The 20373-nt window shown below is 38.5% G+C and overlaps 1 protein-coding gene across 3 annotated transcripts in view; it reads left to right on the top strand.

The window, feature by feature from the left end:
• LOC131430572 (nuclear receptor coactivator 2) overlaps window positions 1-20373 on the top strand; it is a 475967-nt gene that overhangs the window by 153509 nt on the left and 302085 nt on the right. For all 3 annotated transcript variants that reach the window (XM_058595643.1, XM_058595644.1, XM_058595642.1), the window contains exon 3: window positions 437-558. In XM_058595643.1, the coding sequence (XP_058451626.1) occupies window positions 519-558 (40 nt within the window). In that variant the 5' untranslated portion in view covers window positions 437-518. The remainder of the gene's footprint in view (window positions 1-436; window positions 559-20373) is intronic.

The following is a 20373-nucleotide window of genomic DNA, read 5'->3' as shown; positions in this document are numbered from 1 at the left end:
TGGAAGAACACTTAATATTGTGTCTAAAATTCCATGACATGAAATTCATTGAAATAAAAAAAACGAATACTGTTAGCGACCACCGCGGCTTGAACCGAGAATCATTGGATCGCAAGTACGTCTGTTAATCGACTGAGCCACAGAAGCACACATTTGCTTGGCTGGTAAAAGGTGCATTTTAATTCATTCAGTCGCACCTGCCAGCAGAATGTTAGTTACAGCCGAAACCAGTAAAATTCAAACTAATATAACGTTAAGTCGTTACAAATGAAAGTTTCGGTCATTTGGAAAATTAGTGTTAATCGATGTCGATAAAAACATTCATTTAACGTTTTTAACATCCGGCGGTCTGACTTCTCATTAAACTGTTAAATAAAAATATCTCTAATCCAAACGAAGTCTAATAGATTTCTTTCCTGTTCCATTTTTTTTACAGGTGGCTGGCGTATCAGCGACCACGGAGCGATTAACTGCTCCCCCGGCGCCTCCTCAGGGCCACTCGCCCCTCCAACTGTTAGATGAGCCTCACATGTCCATTGCTGCGGCTGAAAATGCAGGGTAAGTAAGCAGGCAAATAACCTCAACGCACTCAACGTTCGCAATTCCGCGCTCCCCAAAACCGCGGGAATCAAGTGGGAATTGGGCTCGCGGGGTTCCAACCTAGCAGTAGCCCAACGACGGGCAATGACGGGCGGATAATTAACAAAGTATGGCACTTAATTTCAATCAGAGTAACGTTTTGGTTTCGTTGTGATTATCGGATTTATGGTGCGGCACAAAGTGATGCTTTCCTCCCATGCCGCGAGTCAGTGAGTGAGTGAGTGAGTCTGCAATCATCACCAATTAAGTTACTGGCCGTCGGTTCCACTGGACACTGGATACGAGCTCTTGCGTACCACACCGAGAGAGAGAGAGAAAGACAATGCACGCGCGGCATTTTGATTGCGGATTTACGATGCAAACTCAAATTGATGCTATATTGCATATAAATTTCTGCAAATGGACGGACGCCGGCTAACCAACCGCGACCGTCTCGAATCTCTCCAAAGTGGTGAAGTGGGTGTTTTTTTGTTCATGAAGGGAGCTGATTTACCGGACGGTATTTACTGCCAATCGGTCAGGTTTCAGTGAATCACAATAGATGTGAAGTTCGAGTCCAACAATTATCTAGAAATGCCTCATGCGTGTTTTGTGAATCCATGCAATTACTCCGCCTATCCGATGGTAGTTCAAGAATATATCGATAAATCTATTGCCAGCGAGTACAGAAAGATCTCGCCTCCTGTTGATGGCATCACAACAATCGGCGAAGTTTTCTCATTTCTCGGTACGTTCATCCTTCTAAATTTAGCGTTTCTGCCATCTCTCCGCCATGAAACGAACGACTGTTTTGCAGTACCGTGCAAAGGAAATATATATATTTTTCTCAGCTTCGAACGAAAGAAATAAAAACGATATTCTGTTTCGCTTTCCCCTTCGATCTCCTCCACCATCCCGCTATCGTCCTCAGTTTCCGGCTGATGATGGCAAATGCTGATGTCCCCTTCGTGCTTCGAGATGGGGTCGCACCGAACGAACCCCGGTGGGACGCAGGGATGCCGCGTTTCGTACGGTACAAAACGACCGTGTATTTGCTAACAATAAATGCCAACAAATCAATTTATTTTGACGATGACCTGCCTCAACTCAATTATCATTCTCGATGCTCTCACTCACGGGGCCGTCGTCTGGGCGAGTTTCTGTGTTTGTCTCCTCGATGATGATGGTGGTGGTGGTGGTGGGACGTTCAGAGTTAATGCAATACTCGTTCCATACCGTCGTTGCTGGTCACTGGTTGGTTTCAGTGACCATCTGATCGGTCGGAGTGGCTCACAGTGGCTCCCAGTACACAACATTCGGATGTCAGAGTCTCCGTATGTGCGCTGTCAATGTGCACATACGACAACGACGACGACGACGCTTCGATGCCAGTGCCGATGCACTATGCACAATCATTGCAACTGTGAAATGAACAACCCCCCCCCCCCCCCTCCGGCTCATTAAAACTCGACTTCCAACACTGTCTTGGCCAACATTTGACGATTCTGTCGTAATCGCTTCTCTGCTGATGATATGGCACAGTACACTGTGTGTGCTCGTAGTGATGTCGTCATCCGTTGTAAGCGCCAAACTTCGGTTACAACGGACGGGGGTGGGGTGGGCACTGGCTGGAATCGTAACAACAATGAACATCAGTCTGGATGCCGTCCAGACGTGTCATTCGATGGTGGTGGCGGCGGCGGCGACGATTAAGTGTCAGGACAACACTTGGAGGCGTGCATTGTTTTTCACTCTCGGACCGGTCAGTGTCAATTTTCCAGCCTCGTTATGCAAATTAAGAGACATGGCGTGGGAAAACTTGTACTATGAAGCTGTGTTAACTGGTTTGCATTCTCGCACTATAATAGTAGTGACTTCCGGAAAGCTTTCTCTTTCAACATATTGACCAAACTTTCAGGGTGATGCTGCATTAAAAAAAATTCGATTCTGCACGATTTTTGTTGTCGTGAACACGACTTAACACATGGGCTGGAAAGTACCGGGCCTATCAAAGAGAACACGATTGTTTTGGTTTAAAATTAACAGTCATTCCCACGTCGCTCTAACATTTTAATACCACTTTTGAAGAACGATTTATCTTTTGTCTCGAAACAATCCTCAGTTCCAGCGATGACCTCTTCATTCGTGCGAAATCTCTTATCGGCGAGCATTTTTTCAGGTCTGCGAACAGCCAGTAGTCGCTGGGAGCCGAATCTGGCGAATACGTTGGATGTGGGAGCAATCCATAGCTCAATTCATGTAGTTTTGCCACTGTTTTGATTGACTTGTAACACGGTGCGTTATCTTGATGAAACAAATTTTTTGTCGTGAATACGACTTACTTTAAAGACTGTCCAGAAAGTATAGACGCAACCATAAAACCGCTGCCATTTTGCAATGGTTCAGAATCTGTCAATTTTTACGGCTGCGTCCTGTTGTATACACTCTTTTCTAACCACTTGTGCAGTTGTTTATTCGTTTTCATTAGTTTGTTTCGAAAGGCGTGGACTCTCAGCAGAACAACGTCGAAAAATTGTGTACAAATGGTGCACAGAACGCGGACTGTCACTGAGAAAGATAGCAAAATTGGAAGGAGTACGTGAAAAAGCCGTGCGAAATGCAATCAGGAAGTTCGGTGAGGATAAACCGAAAACGGGTCGAAAAAAAGCTCCTGCTAATCCTCAGTTGGATAAACGTATACTGAAGGCGTTCGAGCAAAAGAAGGAGGTTTCAGTTCGGGATGTGGCCAAAAAAGTGGACACTTCGAAGTCAAATGTTCTTCGTGCTAAAGAACATTTGAATCTTCGAACCTATAAGAAGCAGAAACAACCAAAACGTAGTCCGAAACAAGATGCATCGATCAGGCCGAGGGTTCGAAAGCTGTACAATACGATTCTTGCTGGAAATTTGAACTGCATAATCATGGACGACGAAACCTACGTGAAACTCGATTACAAATCCTTGCCGGGACCACAATATTATACGCTGCGAGAAGGGCAAGTGTTGAACCAGTCCGAGACATCGATTGAAGTAGAAAAATCAGGTAAGAAAGCTATGGTCTGGCATGTAATTTGTAGCTGCGGTGAGATTTCGAAATCCTTCATCACCACTGCTTCAATGAACAGCGAAATACAGTACTCATCAAGGAATGTTTACAAAAACGACTTCTACCCATGATTCGAAGCCACAAGGATGCTGTTGTCTTCTGGCAAGATCTTGCTTCTTGCCACTACTCGAAATCAACGGTAGAATGGTGTACTACCAAAAATGTCACTTTCGTCCCAAAAGACATGAATCCACCAAATTGCCCATAACTTCGACCAATTGAGGAATTTTGGGCATTAACGAAGGCACATCTTAGGGAACATGTCTCGGCAGCCGAAACCATTCAACAGTTCGAAAAAGATTGGAAAAAAGTGTCAAAACGTGTCGCCAAGAAGTCTGTATGGAATTTAATGAGGAACGTTCGCAAGAAGGTGCGCCAGCTAGTCTACGATGGCTAAGTAGCAGATGTTGAGAATACTATTCTGTTGTAGTCTAATATTATCAGTATATCGAATAAAATTTGAATATCTAACACTTGTGAATTATTTACAGCGAAATCAAAGTGCGTCCATACTTTCTGGGACAGACTTTATTAACATTCAACCAAGTTTTCCTGCGTGATAATGAACGATGAAACTTATGTGCTGAAAGGCTTTAAACAGCTTCCCTGTCTTTTTGTACTGCCATGCAACGCAAAAAATATTCAATTTTTCAGGCAATATGCAGATCTGGACGCGTTAGCCAAACTTTTATCACTACCGGAACGGCAAACAAACTAGTATACCGTGAGGAACGCCTACAGAAGCGATTGTTGCCTTTCCTACGCAGTCGTGACGTTTCCTCGCCATTCTGGTTTGATTTGGCATCTTGTCACTACGCCGAATATGTTTTGGAATAGTATGAATCGAATGAAGTGCATGTTATACCGAAAGAGGCGAATTTACCTATCGAATGGTATTAGGCTCTAGTGTACAGAGAACTCTCTCAATATAAAAAAACAAGTTACAACTATACAAACACTTCAAAAATCTTGTACAAAAGCAGCTAAATCGGTTTCAGAGAAGAGAGAAAACCCCGAGTCTAATTTTGACATTTACAAAAAAATCTTGCGTTTGATAAGCCATCTGTACGAGCGATAAAATCTACCAACAATTCATTTCAAAGCAAAGCTTCGGTATAACATTGCTTTTGTGGACTTTAACCTTCTGTTTGAACTGACTTCAAAGCCGATTCATCGCGTACAGAATCATTGCATGGCAGGTGCAGTGATTCTACTGACACTAAGAATCCTTCCAGGTTGAGGCTCGCACATACGAAAGCTGGCTGATAAGATCAGTACCCTATGCATTAAACTAACGAGTCGGGACATTAATTTCAATCGGGAATATTACAAGTGCCACTTTTAAATAAGCATTCTCTAACCACCTTATTTTGGTACGATTTGTCATCTTGCCACTACTCAACAGTGACGAACAAATGGTACGAGAAAAATAATGTCGTACAACAATGATTTTGCAAACAGTCTAGAGCTCCAACCGATCGAACAATTCGGGGCATTAATGATGGTTGAAAAATGAGAGAAGAATTCAAAATTTCAAGCAAAACAATAGCTCACATCCAGTTGAAGATACGAAAGTTCAAAGGGCGAGAAGGTGAAATTTCAATATATTCTTGCAAATTGACGGATTTTTTTTGTTTCTTTTAAACCTATAACGTTTGTGTGATGATACATTCCAAATTATTTTTGGTGACTCGACTAGTTTTTATCAAAAGAAAAAAAAACAATAGAAACTGCACAGCCCCAATAGCATAGACCCGCTTTACTGTAACTAATAATTAATTAAATGCACAACTAAATTTAAAAAAAAATATCTTAGATTGAACCAACAACAAATTTGTTTTATTCCAAAGTTAATCGATCCAGATTTTGTCGCGAACATGCCCTAAACTTCTGATGAAAAAAAAAGTCATTCACAAAAATGGACCATGATTCTACACATGAGATGCAATAAATTTACTTATAGTGACCTTCCTCCTGAAAGGTTTGGAAGCCCTTTCCGGAGATGTTTAGAATTTCGAAGAACACAGCTATTTAAAAAATACAGAGGAATAGAACCATTTTTTATTGTTTCAATTACTATTTTTCGACAGAAACTTGAATTTTGAAAACCACCTAGAAGCTATTTCAGCTGGAATTTCTGTATTTTTTAATTCACAATTATCAAATTAACAATGAATTATTCGTAATTTAACTAATTTGAGATGATTTTTATTTCCTTGAACAAGAGTTTGATTTTTTTTTCAGTGTATGCTATTTTTAGAGTGATCGATCGATTCCCCAAAACTTCTTTTCCGACACCATTTTTGTACAAATAACAGTTTCCGAACTACACCGATTAGAAGAGAAAGGGCACAGCTCAGCAGAAATTCGAGTTCTTTTCTAAATATTTCGAAATTGACTACTTCTAGGAGAAAGGTAACTTGGATGTTAAGTTGCAGTGAATTTGTTGTGTTTGTAAAATCATTTTCCGATGGTTAATTGATTATTTTTCATCAAAAACTTGAATTCTTGTAAATTGCTAAACATTGTTTCAGCTGATTTTAATTGTAATTTGATTTTTCATTCTTGAAAAATCGTTCGGTTTTTTTTTCCAGTGTATATTGCTTTAGAGTCCCAGATTGATTTCATAGAAGTTTTTCTTAGATTTTCTTTCTAATTTTTCTACCACCAGTTTCTCAGTTCAAACGAACCCGGGTTGGCGGTTCAATGCATACGGCGCCGGTCTTACAAGTCAGTTGTCATATGTTCGAGCCCCGACCTAGAAGGATTCATAGTTTCAGTAGGATCGTAGTACTATTCATGCAATGGTTCTGTTCGCTAAGAATCGGCTGCGAAGTCTGTTGATACAGAAAGGCCAAATTCCACCAAAGGAATGTAATGCCAAGACTTTACTTCGGTTCAGCTTTGGCCATCTTTTCGGCTGCCAATTACTGAAATGTCTCTTATGTTAAAATGTGAGGTGGCGTTAACAGTTCAAGACAAACTGCTAGTACACTGATGAGTCGAAGAAGAAGTGCAAAAATAGGATGCACTAAGCACAAATCGGTATCCAAACCTCTAATTCACGAAAAAAAAGAAGTTTAGTTACGAGAAGCTTTCTGCTTACTGAAATAACCTTTGTCACGTCTCACCTTTATGCACTTTAGCTTCACATCCTTGCTCTTTTTTAAGTGCTATGGCTGTATAGTTTTCATATTTCTCCTGCGCTTATAATCTTTAGTAAGCTTGATATCGCTGAAAAACTCAAAAAAATGAAAAGAGATATTTTGTTGGATAAGAACTAGTCGAGTCACCAAAGTATTTTGGAATGTTATTGGAGCGTTATAGGTTTAAAAGAAACCAAACAACAATATTTTCTCAACAATTTCTTTCATAATTGTACAAGCACATATTAAAATTTCGCCCTTTGAACTTTTGTATCTTTGACTTAATTTGAGTTTTTGTTTTGCCGGGAATTTTGAACTCTTCTTTCATTTTTCAACCATCATTAATGCCCCGAATTTTCCGAGCGGTTTTAGCTCTGGACAAAAGGATTTGCAGGATCATTGTGCTACGACATTATGTTTCTCGTTTCATTTTTTCGTCACTGTTGTGTAGTGGCAAGATGGCAAATCGTACCAAAATAAAGTGGTTAGAGAATGCTACTTTAAAAGTGGCCTTATGTGCTTCTGAAGGTACTCTTTGATGTAAATTTTACTATTAATATTTCCGATTGAAATTAATGTCCCGGCTCGGCGGTTTATTGCATAGGGCACTGGTCTTACCAGCCAGCTGTCGTATGTTCGATCCCCGGCCTGGAAGGATTCTTAGTGTCAGTAGAATCGTTGCAGCAGTCATGTAATGATTCTGTAGGCTATGAATCGGCTTCAAAGTCTGTTGAAATTAAAGGTTAAAGTCCACAAGTCCAAAGATGAATTGACGGTTGATTTTACTACACGTACAGATGGCTTGCAAAACGCGAGATTTTTTTTGTAAATGTCAAAATTATGTAATTTTTTGTAAATGTCAAAATTATGCAACCTGTACGTTTGATTCACAATTAATCGAATAGCTTTCGGGTCCGACTTTTCGCTTTTTCAAACACCCTATCAATTCGGTAAGGATTCTTCTGGGCTTGTAATGAACTTTTACTGACTAGTCTAAAGACGCTGGAGAATACTTCACGCTGAGGGATGAAATCCCCCATTCGAATTGAAACGAATCGAATCAAATCCATTCCCTTCTCACCGGTCCCGTTCCGGCCACTATTCCTGTTCGTTTTGAAGAGGCCATCATAATCAGTGCAATCAATTAGCGAAAAATAACAACATGCACAACAGACCTTCGAAGTGCACTGCAGGACAACGGCCAGCAGTTGAAGGTGGTAGGGGAGGGCGGCGGCAGTTGGTTGATGGAAAAAGTGACCGGCAGAACAAACGCTTTTACGCTCCGCTCATGCAGTAAACAATTTTCCTATTCAACTGGAAGGGACTTGTGTTGCAGCCAGCAGCAGCAGAAGCAGCGGTGTAGTTTTATGCATGAGGGATAAAAATGAGTGAAAAATCGATACTGTACCGATCGGTCTGAGGTTACGGATGCGTTTTTCCGCCCGGTCCGACTAGCGGATGATGGAAAATTTTTGTATCAGCATGCACTTTTTTATTCCTAAAGTAGACGGTAGTCACAATTTCAACGCTGGGTTCTTCTGTCTCGTAACTGATGCAAATGCTTCTTTGCTTCAGGACAAAAGTCTTCGACAGAATGGTTAGCGAAATATTGAAAATGTAAAACGATAAAACGGAATGAAATGCACAACCTGTGGATCTGAAAGGTTCAGATCATACGTCTAATAATCTGGAAAACCGAAATCCATGGCAAAGGTTGCCAAATAAAATTAAATATCAGAACATGAGTCCTATCAAAATGCCTTAAACTGATTCTTGGAATGAATATCCGAATTTTGGGTGGGATTATGTGTTGAAATTCTCCAGCTTCAGTGTGAAATTTAGAACTAAAAATTTTAAAGCTATCATTTAAAAAATCTTTTCAAAACTGACAGAATGATTTTTCTAATCAAAACAATGTATTACTAATGGAAAATTTTTAATTAATCCACCTGGTGATGTGATAATACTTTTCTCTTATCATTCAAACAGTCTCTTTTCGTTAGGATAATTTCTGATATGAATTTAGGCTGTTTTTTTAAAACAAATTCGTTCAGACTCGGTTAATTCAGAAAAGCGAGACCCAACCAAAAAGTATCAGCAAAAAACATTTGAACTTGATCATTGGTTACTTTCTGGAAAAAGTGCGTATCGTCGGTTACGCCACTTATACCATTATATCTCTGGAAACAGAAAAGACAACGAACTGATATTCGAATTTGATCAGCAACCTAACAGTAGTTTTCAGATAAGCCTAAGCTTGTTAAAATAATAAAATTAAGCGGAGAGATGCGTTTTGTCGGTTACGTCACTTATACCAATATATCTTCGGAATCGGAACTGATAGCCACTTGATCGTCGAACTTGATTCACAATCCAAAAGTGTCTTTCAAATGAGCCTAAGCTTTAAAACATCGGTTTAGCCGTATCCAAGAAAATAGATCGGAGAGAAAAGCCTGTTTTAATCCACCTAGTGGTGTAACGATACCTTTCTCATATCTATCATACTATCATATATAATACTGTGGAATTTTTCAAAATAATTCTCTTCGATTCTTGAAAGAATGAAAATTATCATTTCCACAATTTCTTTTGAGCCTAAGTTTGTGAAAATCGGTCAAACCATCGCTGAGAAAAGTGAGTGAGATCCATTTGGGAAAATATGATCACTATTTGCGGTGCCTCCGGAAATACACTAAACACCCTGTAATTCCGGAACCGAAAGTCGAATCCAGATGAAATTTAGAATATTTTTTTATGGGACCATAAGACCTTTCATTTGAATGTGATTTTGTGAAAATCGATAAGGTCATCTCCGAGAAAAGTTAGTATTTATGTTTTCGTTTTTTTCCCCTCAATTCTGGAACCGGAAGTCTGATTCGGATAAAATTCAGGCATTTCGTATGGGACCGTAAGACCTTTTTTTAATTTAAATTTTTGAAAATCGGTTTAGCCATCTCCGAGAAAAGTTAGTGCAAAAAAAACGTTACACACACAGACATTTTGCGTATACTATGATGTTTTTTTCACGCGGTTTTTTATGCGTTTTTTTAAGTGGATTACCGAAGTTGCGTGGTTTTTACGAGGATTTTCAAAGTTATCCGGTTTTCTTGTTTTGTCTTAGAAATACATGAAACGTAGCGGAATGGTTTTGTCCCGAAATTTTTTTAAGTCAAAGTTTTAACTTTAGACATTTAGCACATTTTTGATTTGAAAAAAAAATTTTTTTTTGTTCTTAGATTACACCAAATATCGGCGTTTCAGGTATTTCTAATACATTTTGCATCAGAAAAAACATTTTTTTTGCAATTTTGGGTATCTCAAAATTTGGAAATTTTCAATATTCTCAAAAAGTCCCTAAGTAGATTTTTTTAAATTTTTTTTTCTGAGATTGCACCAGATCTGGACGTTTCATACATTTCTATGATATTTGGCATAAAAATAATTGTTCAGTCTTGCGGATTTTACTGCGTGGTTTCCCGAAGCAACATGAAACGGTCTCAAATTCTCCAATTCCAAACGTTTTTTTTACAAAAATTTTATTTTTATATGACACAATATTCTATCGTTTCATGTATTTTTCCGACATTTCTCGGTTGATTTTTCAGAAGGCCGTTAGAGCAAGTGACAGTTTCTTTTTGTTCACTCTCTCTTTCGATTATTGTGATGTGTGATGATCTTTTTGTGTGAGAAAAATGCGTTTTGTCGGTTACGCCACTTAAACAGCTAATTCTTCAGAACCGAAAGTGTCAGACAATTGATCTTCGAACTCGATTCACAGCTCAATACCAGCTTTCAAACGAGCTTAAGTTTGTAGAAATCAGCTCATCTTTTCCCCAGAAAATTGAACGGAGAGAAAAAAATTAGTTTTGTCGGTTACGTCTTTTATACCATTAAATCTCCAAAATCGGAAGTGACAGCTACTTGATCTTCGAAATTATTTCACAACCTAATAGTAGCATTCAAACGAGACTAAACCTGCTGAAATTGGTGAAGCCATCTCGCAGAAAAATGAGCGGAGAGAAAAAAATGCCTTTTGTAGGTTACGGCACTTAAACAATTAAATCTCTGGAATAGGAAATGTTAGCCAATTTATCTTTGAACTTGATTCACAGCCCAATAGCAGTTTTCGAACGAGCTTAAGCTTGTCAAAATCGGTTCATCTTTTTTTCCAGAAAATTGAACGGAGAAAAAAAAAAGAGTTTTGTCGTTTACGTCACTTATACCATTAAATCTCCGGAACCGGAAGTGACAGCCACTTGATATTCGAACTTGATTCACAGCCCAATAGCAGTTTTTAAACAAGCTTAAGCTTGTTAAAATCGTTTCATCTATTTACGAGAAAATTGAGCAGAGAAAAATAATGCGTTTTGTCGGTTACGTCACTTACATAATTAATTCTCCGGAATCGGAAGTGACAGCTACTTGATCTTCAAAATTTTTTCACAACCAAATAACAGCTTTCAAACCAGCCCAAGCCTGCTGAAATTTTTGAGACCATCTCGCAGAAAATTGAGCGGACAGAAAAAATGCGTTTTGTCGGGTACGCCATTTATACAAGTATTTAGCCAATTGATCTTCGAACTCGATTCACAGCTCAATAGCAGCTTTCAAATGAGCTTAAGTTTGTAGAAATTAGCTCATCTATTTCCGAGAAAATTGAACTGGGAGAAAAAAAAGAGTTTTGGCGGTCCCGCCATTTATACCATTAAATCTCCAAAATCGGAAGTGACAGCTAGTTGATCTTCGAAATTATTTCACAACCTAATAGTAGCATCCAAACGAGACTAAACGTGCTGAAATAGGTTAAGCCATCTTGCAGAAAATTGAGCAGAGAGAAAAAATGCGTTTTGTCAATTACGTCATTTATACAAGTAAATCTCCGGAACCGGAAGTGACAGCAAATTGATCTTTGAACTTGATTAACAGCCCAATGGCAGCTTTTGAAGGAGCTTAAGCTTGTAAAAATCGTTTCATCTATTTCCGAGAAAATTGAACGGAGAGAAAAAGTGAGTTTTGTCGGTTACGTCACTTATACCATTAATTATCCGAAACCGGCAGGTACAGCCACTGGATCTTCGAAATTATTTTGAAGCTTTCAAACGAGCCTGAGCTTGCAGAAATCGTTTTAGCCATCTCGCAGAAAATTGAGCGGAGGGTAAAGAAGTACATGAAATCGAAAAAAATCTTTTTGTTGATGCCAGAAGTCTTATAATTGCGTGATACGTCGAGGTTGAGAGTCGTATCGAAAAATTTTTTTTGAAAAAATCGATTTTCTGGGACTTAAGATTTAGAGATTTCAAAATCGAAAAAAAAAAATTCGGGTCTTAGGATTATATGAAACGTCGAGATTTAGTTCCATGCCGAAAAAACATTTTCTTGATAAAATCGACTTTCTGAGACTAAAAATTAAAGACTCTCCCAGAAAGTATGGACGCAACCAAAAACCACTGCCATTTCGCAATGGTTCAGAATCTGTCAATTTTTATGGCTTCGTCCTGTTGTTTATACTCTTCTCTAACCACTTGTGCAGTTGTTTATTCGTTTTTATTAGTTTGTTTCGAAATGCGTGGACTTTCATCAGAACGCGGACTGTCACTGAGAAAGATAGCAAAATTGAAGGAGTAAGTGAAAAAGCCGTGCGAAATGCAATCAGTAAGTTCGGTGAGGATAACACCTTTGAGGATAAACCGAAAACGGGTCGAAAAAAGGTCCTGCTAACCCTCAGTTGAAGAAACGTATACTGAAGGCGTTCGAGCAAAAGAAGGCGGTTTCAATTCGGGATGTGGTCAAAAAAGTGGGCACTTCGAAGTCAAATGTTCTTCGGGTTAAAGAACGTTTGAATCTTCGAACCTATAAGAAGCAGAAACCACTAAAACGTAGTCCGAAACAAGAAGCATCGATCAGGCTGAGGGTTCGAAAGCTGTACAATACGATTCTTGCTGGAAATTTGAACTCGATTACAAATTCTTGCCGGGGCCACAATATTATACGGTGCGAGAAAGGCAAGTGTTAAACCAGTCCGAGACATCGATTGTCGAAAAAATTGGTAAGAAAGCTAAGGTCTGGCAAGCAATTTGTAGCTGCGGTAAGATTTCGAAACCCTTCATCACCACTGCTGCAATGAACAGCGAAATATACATCAAGGAATGTTTACTAAAACCACTTCTACCCATGATTCGAAGCCACAAGGATCCTGTTGTCTTCCGGCCAGATATTGCTTCTTGCCACTACTCGAAATAAACGGTAGAATGGTATACTTCCAATAATGTCACTTTCGTCCCAAAAGACATGAATCCACCAAATTGCCAACAACTTCAACCAAGGAACCAAGGAGGAATTTTGGGCATTAACGAAGGCACATCTTAGGAAACATGTCTCGGCAGCCAAAACCATTCAACAGTTCGAAAAAGATTGGAAAAAAGTGTCAAAACTTGTCGCCAAGAAGTCTGTACGGAATTTAATGAGGAACGTTCGCAAGCAGGTGCGCCAGCTAGTCGACAATGGCTAAGTAGCAAATGTTGAGAATAATATTCTGTTGTTGTAGTCTAATATTATCAATATATCGGAGAATATTTGAATATCTAACACTTGTGAATTATTTACAGCGAAATCAAAGTGCGTCCATACTTTCTGGGACAGTCTTTAGATATTTAGATTTCAGAAATCGAAAATTAAGTTTGGTGCTAAATGTCTTAGAATGGTATAAAACGTGGAGATTTGGTGTAATCTTAACAAAAATCATGCAAGTCTTGAAATTGCAATTGAAAAAAATCGATTTCGTAAATTTAAAAATTACAGTTAAGGTCCCATAAAGTCGGTATAATAAACTACAACTTTTTTTTCGAGATGATACCTAATCTCGATGGTTTCATGCAGCTTTAAGACTTTTGGCATAAAAAAATCGATTTCGTGGATTTGTTTTCTTATCTATCGTAAAGAGATTTATGATTTGTTGCGTCTTTTTCCCACCTAATTATTTTAAATGAAAGAGAACTTATGCTAACATTTATGTCCATACAACTACTAGTCATTTTTTTTTCGCGTTTCGTCTTCGACTCATTAGTACAGTAGCTGTTCATTTCGTGCTGTTACAGCCACTTTGTAGTTCGTCACAGTAGCAACAACAAATCTCCAATCTGTAATTCGAACAAAATTGATAAAAAAAAGTATCTTCTAAAGCGATTTGAATCCACACCAAAAATGTAATGAAACTGATGGAAAGTTTCTTTTTATTTCTATACTATATTTGTTAAATGGAAATCCTGTATCTCCATCGATTTTGTTGGAACACAGCGAGATCAGCACAGAGGGTTAAAATGGTTGTCCCAAATCCTCGCACTCCTGGTACAGCGACCTTGAATACTGATCAAGCCGGCAAGACATCAGGATATGCTTATCGCGAAGCTTAGTTGGATTGCAAGGGGTCGAGAAAAACCGAATATTATTTCCTTGCAAGTAAATTTACGAGCTTAGTGAAAATATAATCGTTATTTGCGACATTTCGGAGCCAGTGGGCGATGGCGAATACCGTCGGGTAGCTGCTCCGATACAGATGATAAACAGCGCCTGGAACGGACGCCCTTCGCATAATTTTCTGCTGATAATACCCACCACCATGAGCAACAGCAGCTTGCCATTTCTCGTTAATGATTTTGTTTCATTAGTCCATGGAATTAGAGCTAATTAAAATTTATGTGCCGACATTACTTCCACCTTCGGCGCGGTAGCAGATTTCGCCCATGGGGGACCGAAACAAGAATTGCAGCGCATTACCAGCTCCTTCGTAGTCGTCATCTTCGCCATTACCAGCGCAATGAGTTCCATAACTACAGCAGACAAAAAGTGCAAAAGATGTCCATCCTGAGCTTTTGCACAGCTCTCACAGCACAAAGAAACTGTTAACGATTGGTCGGCTCTCGTTGTCCCTTGTGGCACCAGTATTGAGGACCTGTAGCAGGAATAAACCATTTGTCCTGCTGAAAGACAGCTCCGACCTCGACCAAACTAAATAGAACCGAACATTGACACTCCGGTGACAGCGGTGAGGCAACAGAAATCTGACGAGTGCTGTGAAAGTGAAAAATATTATCCGGTGACGGGAGAAAGGTCAGTTATACAACTTCCTTTCAATTTGACGAACTGTAATTGAATTGAGTCGAGAAGAATGACTTCACTCACAGTTTTGGTTGGGGTGGGGGTGGAGGGAAGAGTTGTTTTGGCAGTCGGTACGCAACAACAAAACAAAATCTCACCGTAGGTTGCTACAAAAATAAATTTTAAGAATAATAGCGGATTCAGATGATAAATATTTATAATCGATTTTATTGGGGATTTTGAATTGTAATTATTCGCGAATTTCAACGTTTCGAAAACAAAACTTGAACTTCTTCAGGGTCGATATTAATTTATTTATTTATTTCTTATTGGGTACATCGGACATGTGTCTAAATGAACCGACAGAGTGGGAAAAAGCCTATATGAGTTGAACAAATTTCATGCCATTCTCCGACAGGCGCAAAATCCACTATCTTTTAAACAACAAACACAAAACAAAAAGTAATTACAATGCGTCAAGTGAAATAAATTAACACATAGAAAAAACAGTCCTTATAATATAGTTCGTTTCATTTTTTCTGCGAAGCGACGGGAAGGCTCATCAAACTCAAAAAATCTTTCAACAGAAATAAAAGCTCGTGTGCACGCAGTTATAGGTTCGTTACTTCCAAATAAAGTCCTGTGAAATCCGTTTTGAAGTAGAGTCGTATATCGCAATGATCTGCTTGGTACTCGAAAACTAATTTTGCTACGCAATTCTGGAGCATCGATCTCCCCGTTTATTAATTTCGCAATGGTCAATGCGTGTTGAATTTTTCTTCGGCGCTGTAAAGTATCGATTCCCAATAATTGGCATCTGTCCGGGTATGATGGCTAGTTTACAGGATCTCTCCAAGGCAAATGTCGTAATGCCATGCGAACAAAACGTTTCTGAACACGTTCAAGTCTAAGGCTCCACGATATTTGATACGGACACCAGATTACTGAAGCATTTTCCAGAATCGGGCGGACGAGTGAGCAATATAAAGCTTTCAAGCAAAGCGGATCTTTGAAGTCTTTAACAATTTTAGAGATGAATCCCAGCTGACGGGAAGCTTTCGAAATAACTAGCGACCGTTGGACATCGAACGTCAATTTGGCATGTACAACAAGATCACACACCTGAGTCACTCAAGATAAAATTGTTCCATCAATGTTATAGTCGAATATAATGGGACGTAGAATCCGATGAAATGTGATAACTTGGCATTTGGTTACATTCATAATGAGTTTATTTTCCTTGCACCAATTTGCGAACCTTGTAAGCAAATCTTGCCAACGATTTGCTAATAATCATCTGCGTAGATTAATTTACAACCAGATCCCAAGAGTAATGCAACGTCGTTGAAAAATACTGCAAATAGCAAGGGTCCCAAGTTGCTACCTTGCGGAACACCTGATTTATTCGAGAATTCGAACGACGCAACGATTGATTTTTACACGCAGTTGTCTATCGGAAAGATATGAGTTCAGCCAAGACACGAGTTGCGATGATAAACCGAGATAATCGAGATAATTTACACAACAGTATTCGATGATCCATCTTGTCAAACGCATCTTTTATATCGGTGTAGAAAACATTCATTTGTGCTTTTGCCTCCATACTAGAAATACATTCAGACGTTAAGGTTAACAAATTCGTTGTAACTGATCTACCAGGCATAAATCCGTGTTGATCAAATGAATTGTAGTTCTTTGCACGATCTAAAATAGCACCACTCACAATTACGAGTAGATTAGTTAGTGTGTTATTACGGTGATGCTACTATTGAAAATCAGAAACAATGGGAAAACCCTTTTTTAATCCATCTAGTGGTGTAATGATGCCTTTCTCATATTACTCATAACATCATAAATATTACTGTGGAATTTTCAACACCAACTGTTCATTGAATAGAAATAGGAATACTGTTTATCCTGCAGTTCTGGATCTACTTCCAGTCCACAATAAATTTCCGTATGAGACTGTAAGACTTTTTCTTTGAACCTATAAGTTTGTGAAAATCGATTTGAATCTTAAAGAAAAGTGAGTGAGATCCTTTTTTGAAGTTTATGATCATTATTTCTAATACTTTCTAAATCGGATACAGATGACCGGAATAGCCGGAATATTTTGACATCAGTTTTCGATATATTGTAGAAAAATTACATTTTTATGCATTTCACTGATTATATTGAAGAGAATCCTAGTTTCTGTGAAACGCTCGCACTTTGGACTTGACATTCTTCATGAAATTCTGCACAGTTACTTTTGTGACTTTGCTGGTGGCAGCTGTCCAGTTTTTTTTTTGAACTCCTGCATGTTTTGTGACACTGTACCTTCCTCTTGAAAGTGCCGCTTGACAATTGCCCATTACCTTTCAATTGGCCGAAGATACGGGCTGGTGATATTCAATATAATTGGTGATATATTGTAACCGAATTTAAAACTAATCTTAATATGTCATGCTGTGATTTAAAACAATTTTAAATGTGATACAATAACAGAAACCAATCACAAAGCTTGTTTAATGCAGCAGTTTCCAAGATATTAACACTATTTATTTGAATTTTATATAGAGAAGTAACAGGAGCGCAGGACTTGTTTAGAGCGAAGACAAACAAATCGGGCTCAAACGTTGCGCAAAACCCTGCACTCCTGTTGCATTTATAAATCAAAATCAATGTTCATAGTGTTTTTTTTAGCTGTATTTGCATTGCGTATTATACTTCCAACATCTGAATATCATCATCTGCTAGTGACAATCGCGGAATGGCTGATAATCGTGTGAATAATCATTCATAATCATGTGTTTTGATTTTTTGGAAAACTGCCTACTTTTAAATTCATAACTTGGTAACCACTAAACCGATTGTTTAAATTTTCGGATAAGTTTTCTAGAAATGTCAATAGTTTCTAGAAAAAAAAGTAGCGTAGAATAAGTTGAAGTTCTGGGATTGAAAATGCTTGTTGTATATATATATTTTAGCGGTTCTTAGTTCCGTTTTGGTCATCAGTTAGGCTGACGAATCCTAAGACCTGTATTCCCAGTAGTTTTTGGATAAACTAGCACAGCCTCATAGCTCATAACAATGATCCCATTTATTAAAAGTCGTGCCACGAGTCATCAAGAAACTCGCCAATTCACAGTGGTCCGAAACCGGAAATTAGCGTCGCAAAAATATTTTCACTATTAAATATTTGTTTTTTGTAGTTGGTGTCTTCACAAAAGTTGTTTGTAATCAAATGGCGCTCCTTTTGATGAAAAATGTTACTAAGGTGGTCCTCATTTAGATTGAAATCTGAAATCTAACTTTCTTAATTGAACTCAAAAATAATTTTGTTGTACAATAAAGTTGCAGGAAATTTTATTTTGAGCAGCTTTGCTGAAAAAAGCACCTCTCTAGCTTTTCATTTGATCAAGTTACATTATTTTCCCAAATAAAAGTAGGGTGGCTCCTGAAAATTCACTTATTTTTTGTTCTAACTCAACCAAGCTTTTTCATATGAGCTACCAGTAAAAAGTTATGAGTTTCATCAAAAACTAGTCAAACTTCAAATATCAATATTTATCAGATGCCAGATCGATAAAAATGTATCCTATGCGGTTCCTGAAAGGTCATAATGTAAGTAAAAGTTTAAGAGAAAATTGGAAGGGTGTTACTTTTTTAACTAATTTAAATTAGTTTTAAAAATACCTTCAAAAAACTCAAAAACATTTCAAGACTCTTAAACGCCTTAACGTATCGACATACTTCCTTCGGCAAAATGATAGTATCTGAAGACAACTTTACCGTAGAACGTTTCACAAAAAAGTTAGAACAAAAAAAGTGAATTTTCAGGAGCCACCCTACTTTTATTCGGAAAAATTGATGTAACTCGATCAAATGAAAAGCTAGAGAGGTGCTTTTTTCAGCGAAGTTGCTCAAAATAAAATTTCCTACAACTTTATTGTACAACAAAACCATTTTTGAGTTCAATTAAGAAAGTTAGATTTCAGATTTCAATCTAAATGAGGACCACCTTAGTAACATTTTTCATCAAAAGAAGCGCCATTTGATTACAAACAACTTTTGTGAAGACACCAACTGCAAAAAACTAATATTTAATAGTGAAAATATTTTTGTCCCGCTAATTTCCCGTTTTCGATCATAGTGCAATGTCATCGTTTACGGTGGTAGATTTTAGACCTATATTCTAAAAAGTTTTTGAATGAGAAAAAACTTCCACAAACATCAGGTATGTCAATTTTCCATGAATACATACAGCACTCGGGTTCGGGTTCGGGTCGGGTTTCGAGAACGAATTCCCGAAACACATAGTATTGTGTCATAGTTTTGAGAAAATGGGAAAACTGATTGGGACTCCCAAAATCGATTGTTTTGGGGACTACAATTTAGGTTTTAGTTTAGGTTATTTTTAGTTTTTTCGAATATCAACGTTTCGAAAATGAGAGTTTAGACTTCTCCAGGGTTTATTATGATTTATTTGCAATTTAGCTTCTGAAAACACTTCAACCACGGTGTTCGTAAACAAGTTGTGTCGAATGCTGTTTGCAACGCGATTCTCACTACCCGAAGGCACTCGTAATTAGCATATTTGTGATGAATCCAATCGTATCGAAAGTAAGATCAATCCAATCAATTAAACCAACATCGTCCACGGGCCCAGTATCATGTTTTCGTTTCTAGCTTGCCAGTACCGTGTTCGAGAAACTATGTTACGAGTTAAAACGGCTTCAATGGTGCTTATCGCGTTCGAGCAGCCCATTTCGAGCATCATAACACACATACGAGTCCCGCCCGTTAAGCCAACCGACCGGAACCACCACACGAAAAGCCTCTACCATAAACTAGCGGACTGGACCGCGGTATGCAATTATGCCTTATCGAATTACATAAAACCAAAAAACCTTCGTGCGCGAAAGTGAATTCGGTCTTGCTCCGATGATAATGAAAATCTTCCTTTTTTTCTGCACCATTCCATCGCCTCGTTACTGGTCAGGTTTTCTCTTTCCCTCTCGAGTCGTCTTGCCTGCCATCATCATCATCATCCCGGTGGTGAAAGGATCCTCCTCATTGCGGACCGAGTTGGTTCACGTAAACACAACGCTGCACGATGAATTCTGACTTTGAATAATTACTTTTACCGCACTTGGATCCTTCGAAAAATTAAACGTTGCCAATGAAAACAGCCAACCAAAACACGTGCACACCGCTATTTGCTGCTTGCGTTCACAGACGCATAAATCATGTGACAATTTGAAATAAATCTAAATCCATATTCAAGTCTCGACACAAAAAAAATAAAAAACGCGCACACGTTTCGGTACTCCATAGCAGGCCGAAATAAAGTGCCTCGGGGTTTATTACCTGGAATAAAGAGGCCCGGAATCCGAATGTCCGCTTGGAACACATTCCTCCTAAACCCCCATCGTGGCATCGTTGAATTGATCTTGATAGCCGCCC

This window comes from Malaya genurostris, chromosome 2 (assembly GCF_030247185.1).
Source record: "Malaya genurostris strain Urasoe2022 chromosome 2, Malgen_1.1, whole genome shotgun sequence".
Taxonomy (NCBI): domain Eukaryota; kingdom Metazoa; phylum Arthropoda; class Insecta; order Diptera; family Culicidae; genus Malaya; species Malaya genurostris.
Note: the sequence above shows the minus strand (reverse complement) of the source record. Positions and strands in the feature narration are given on the sequence as shown.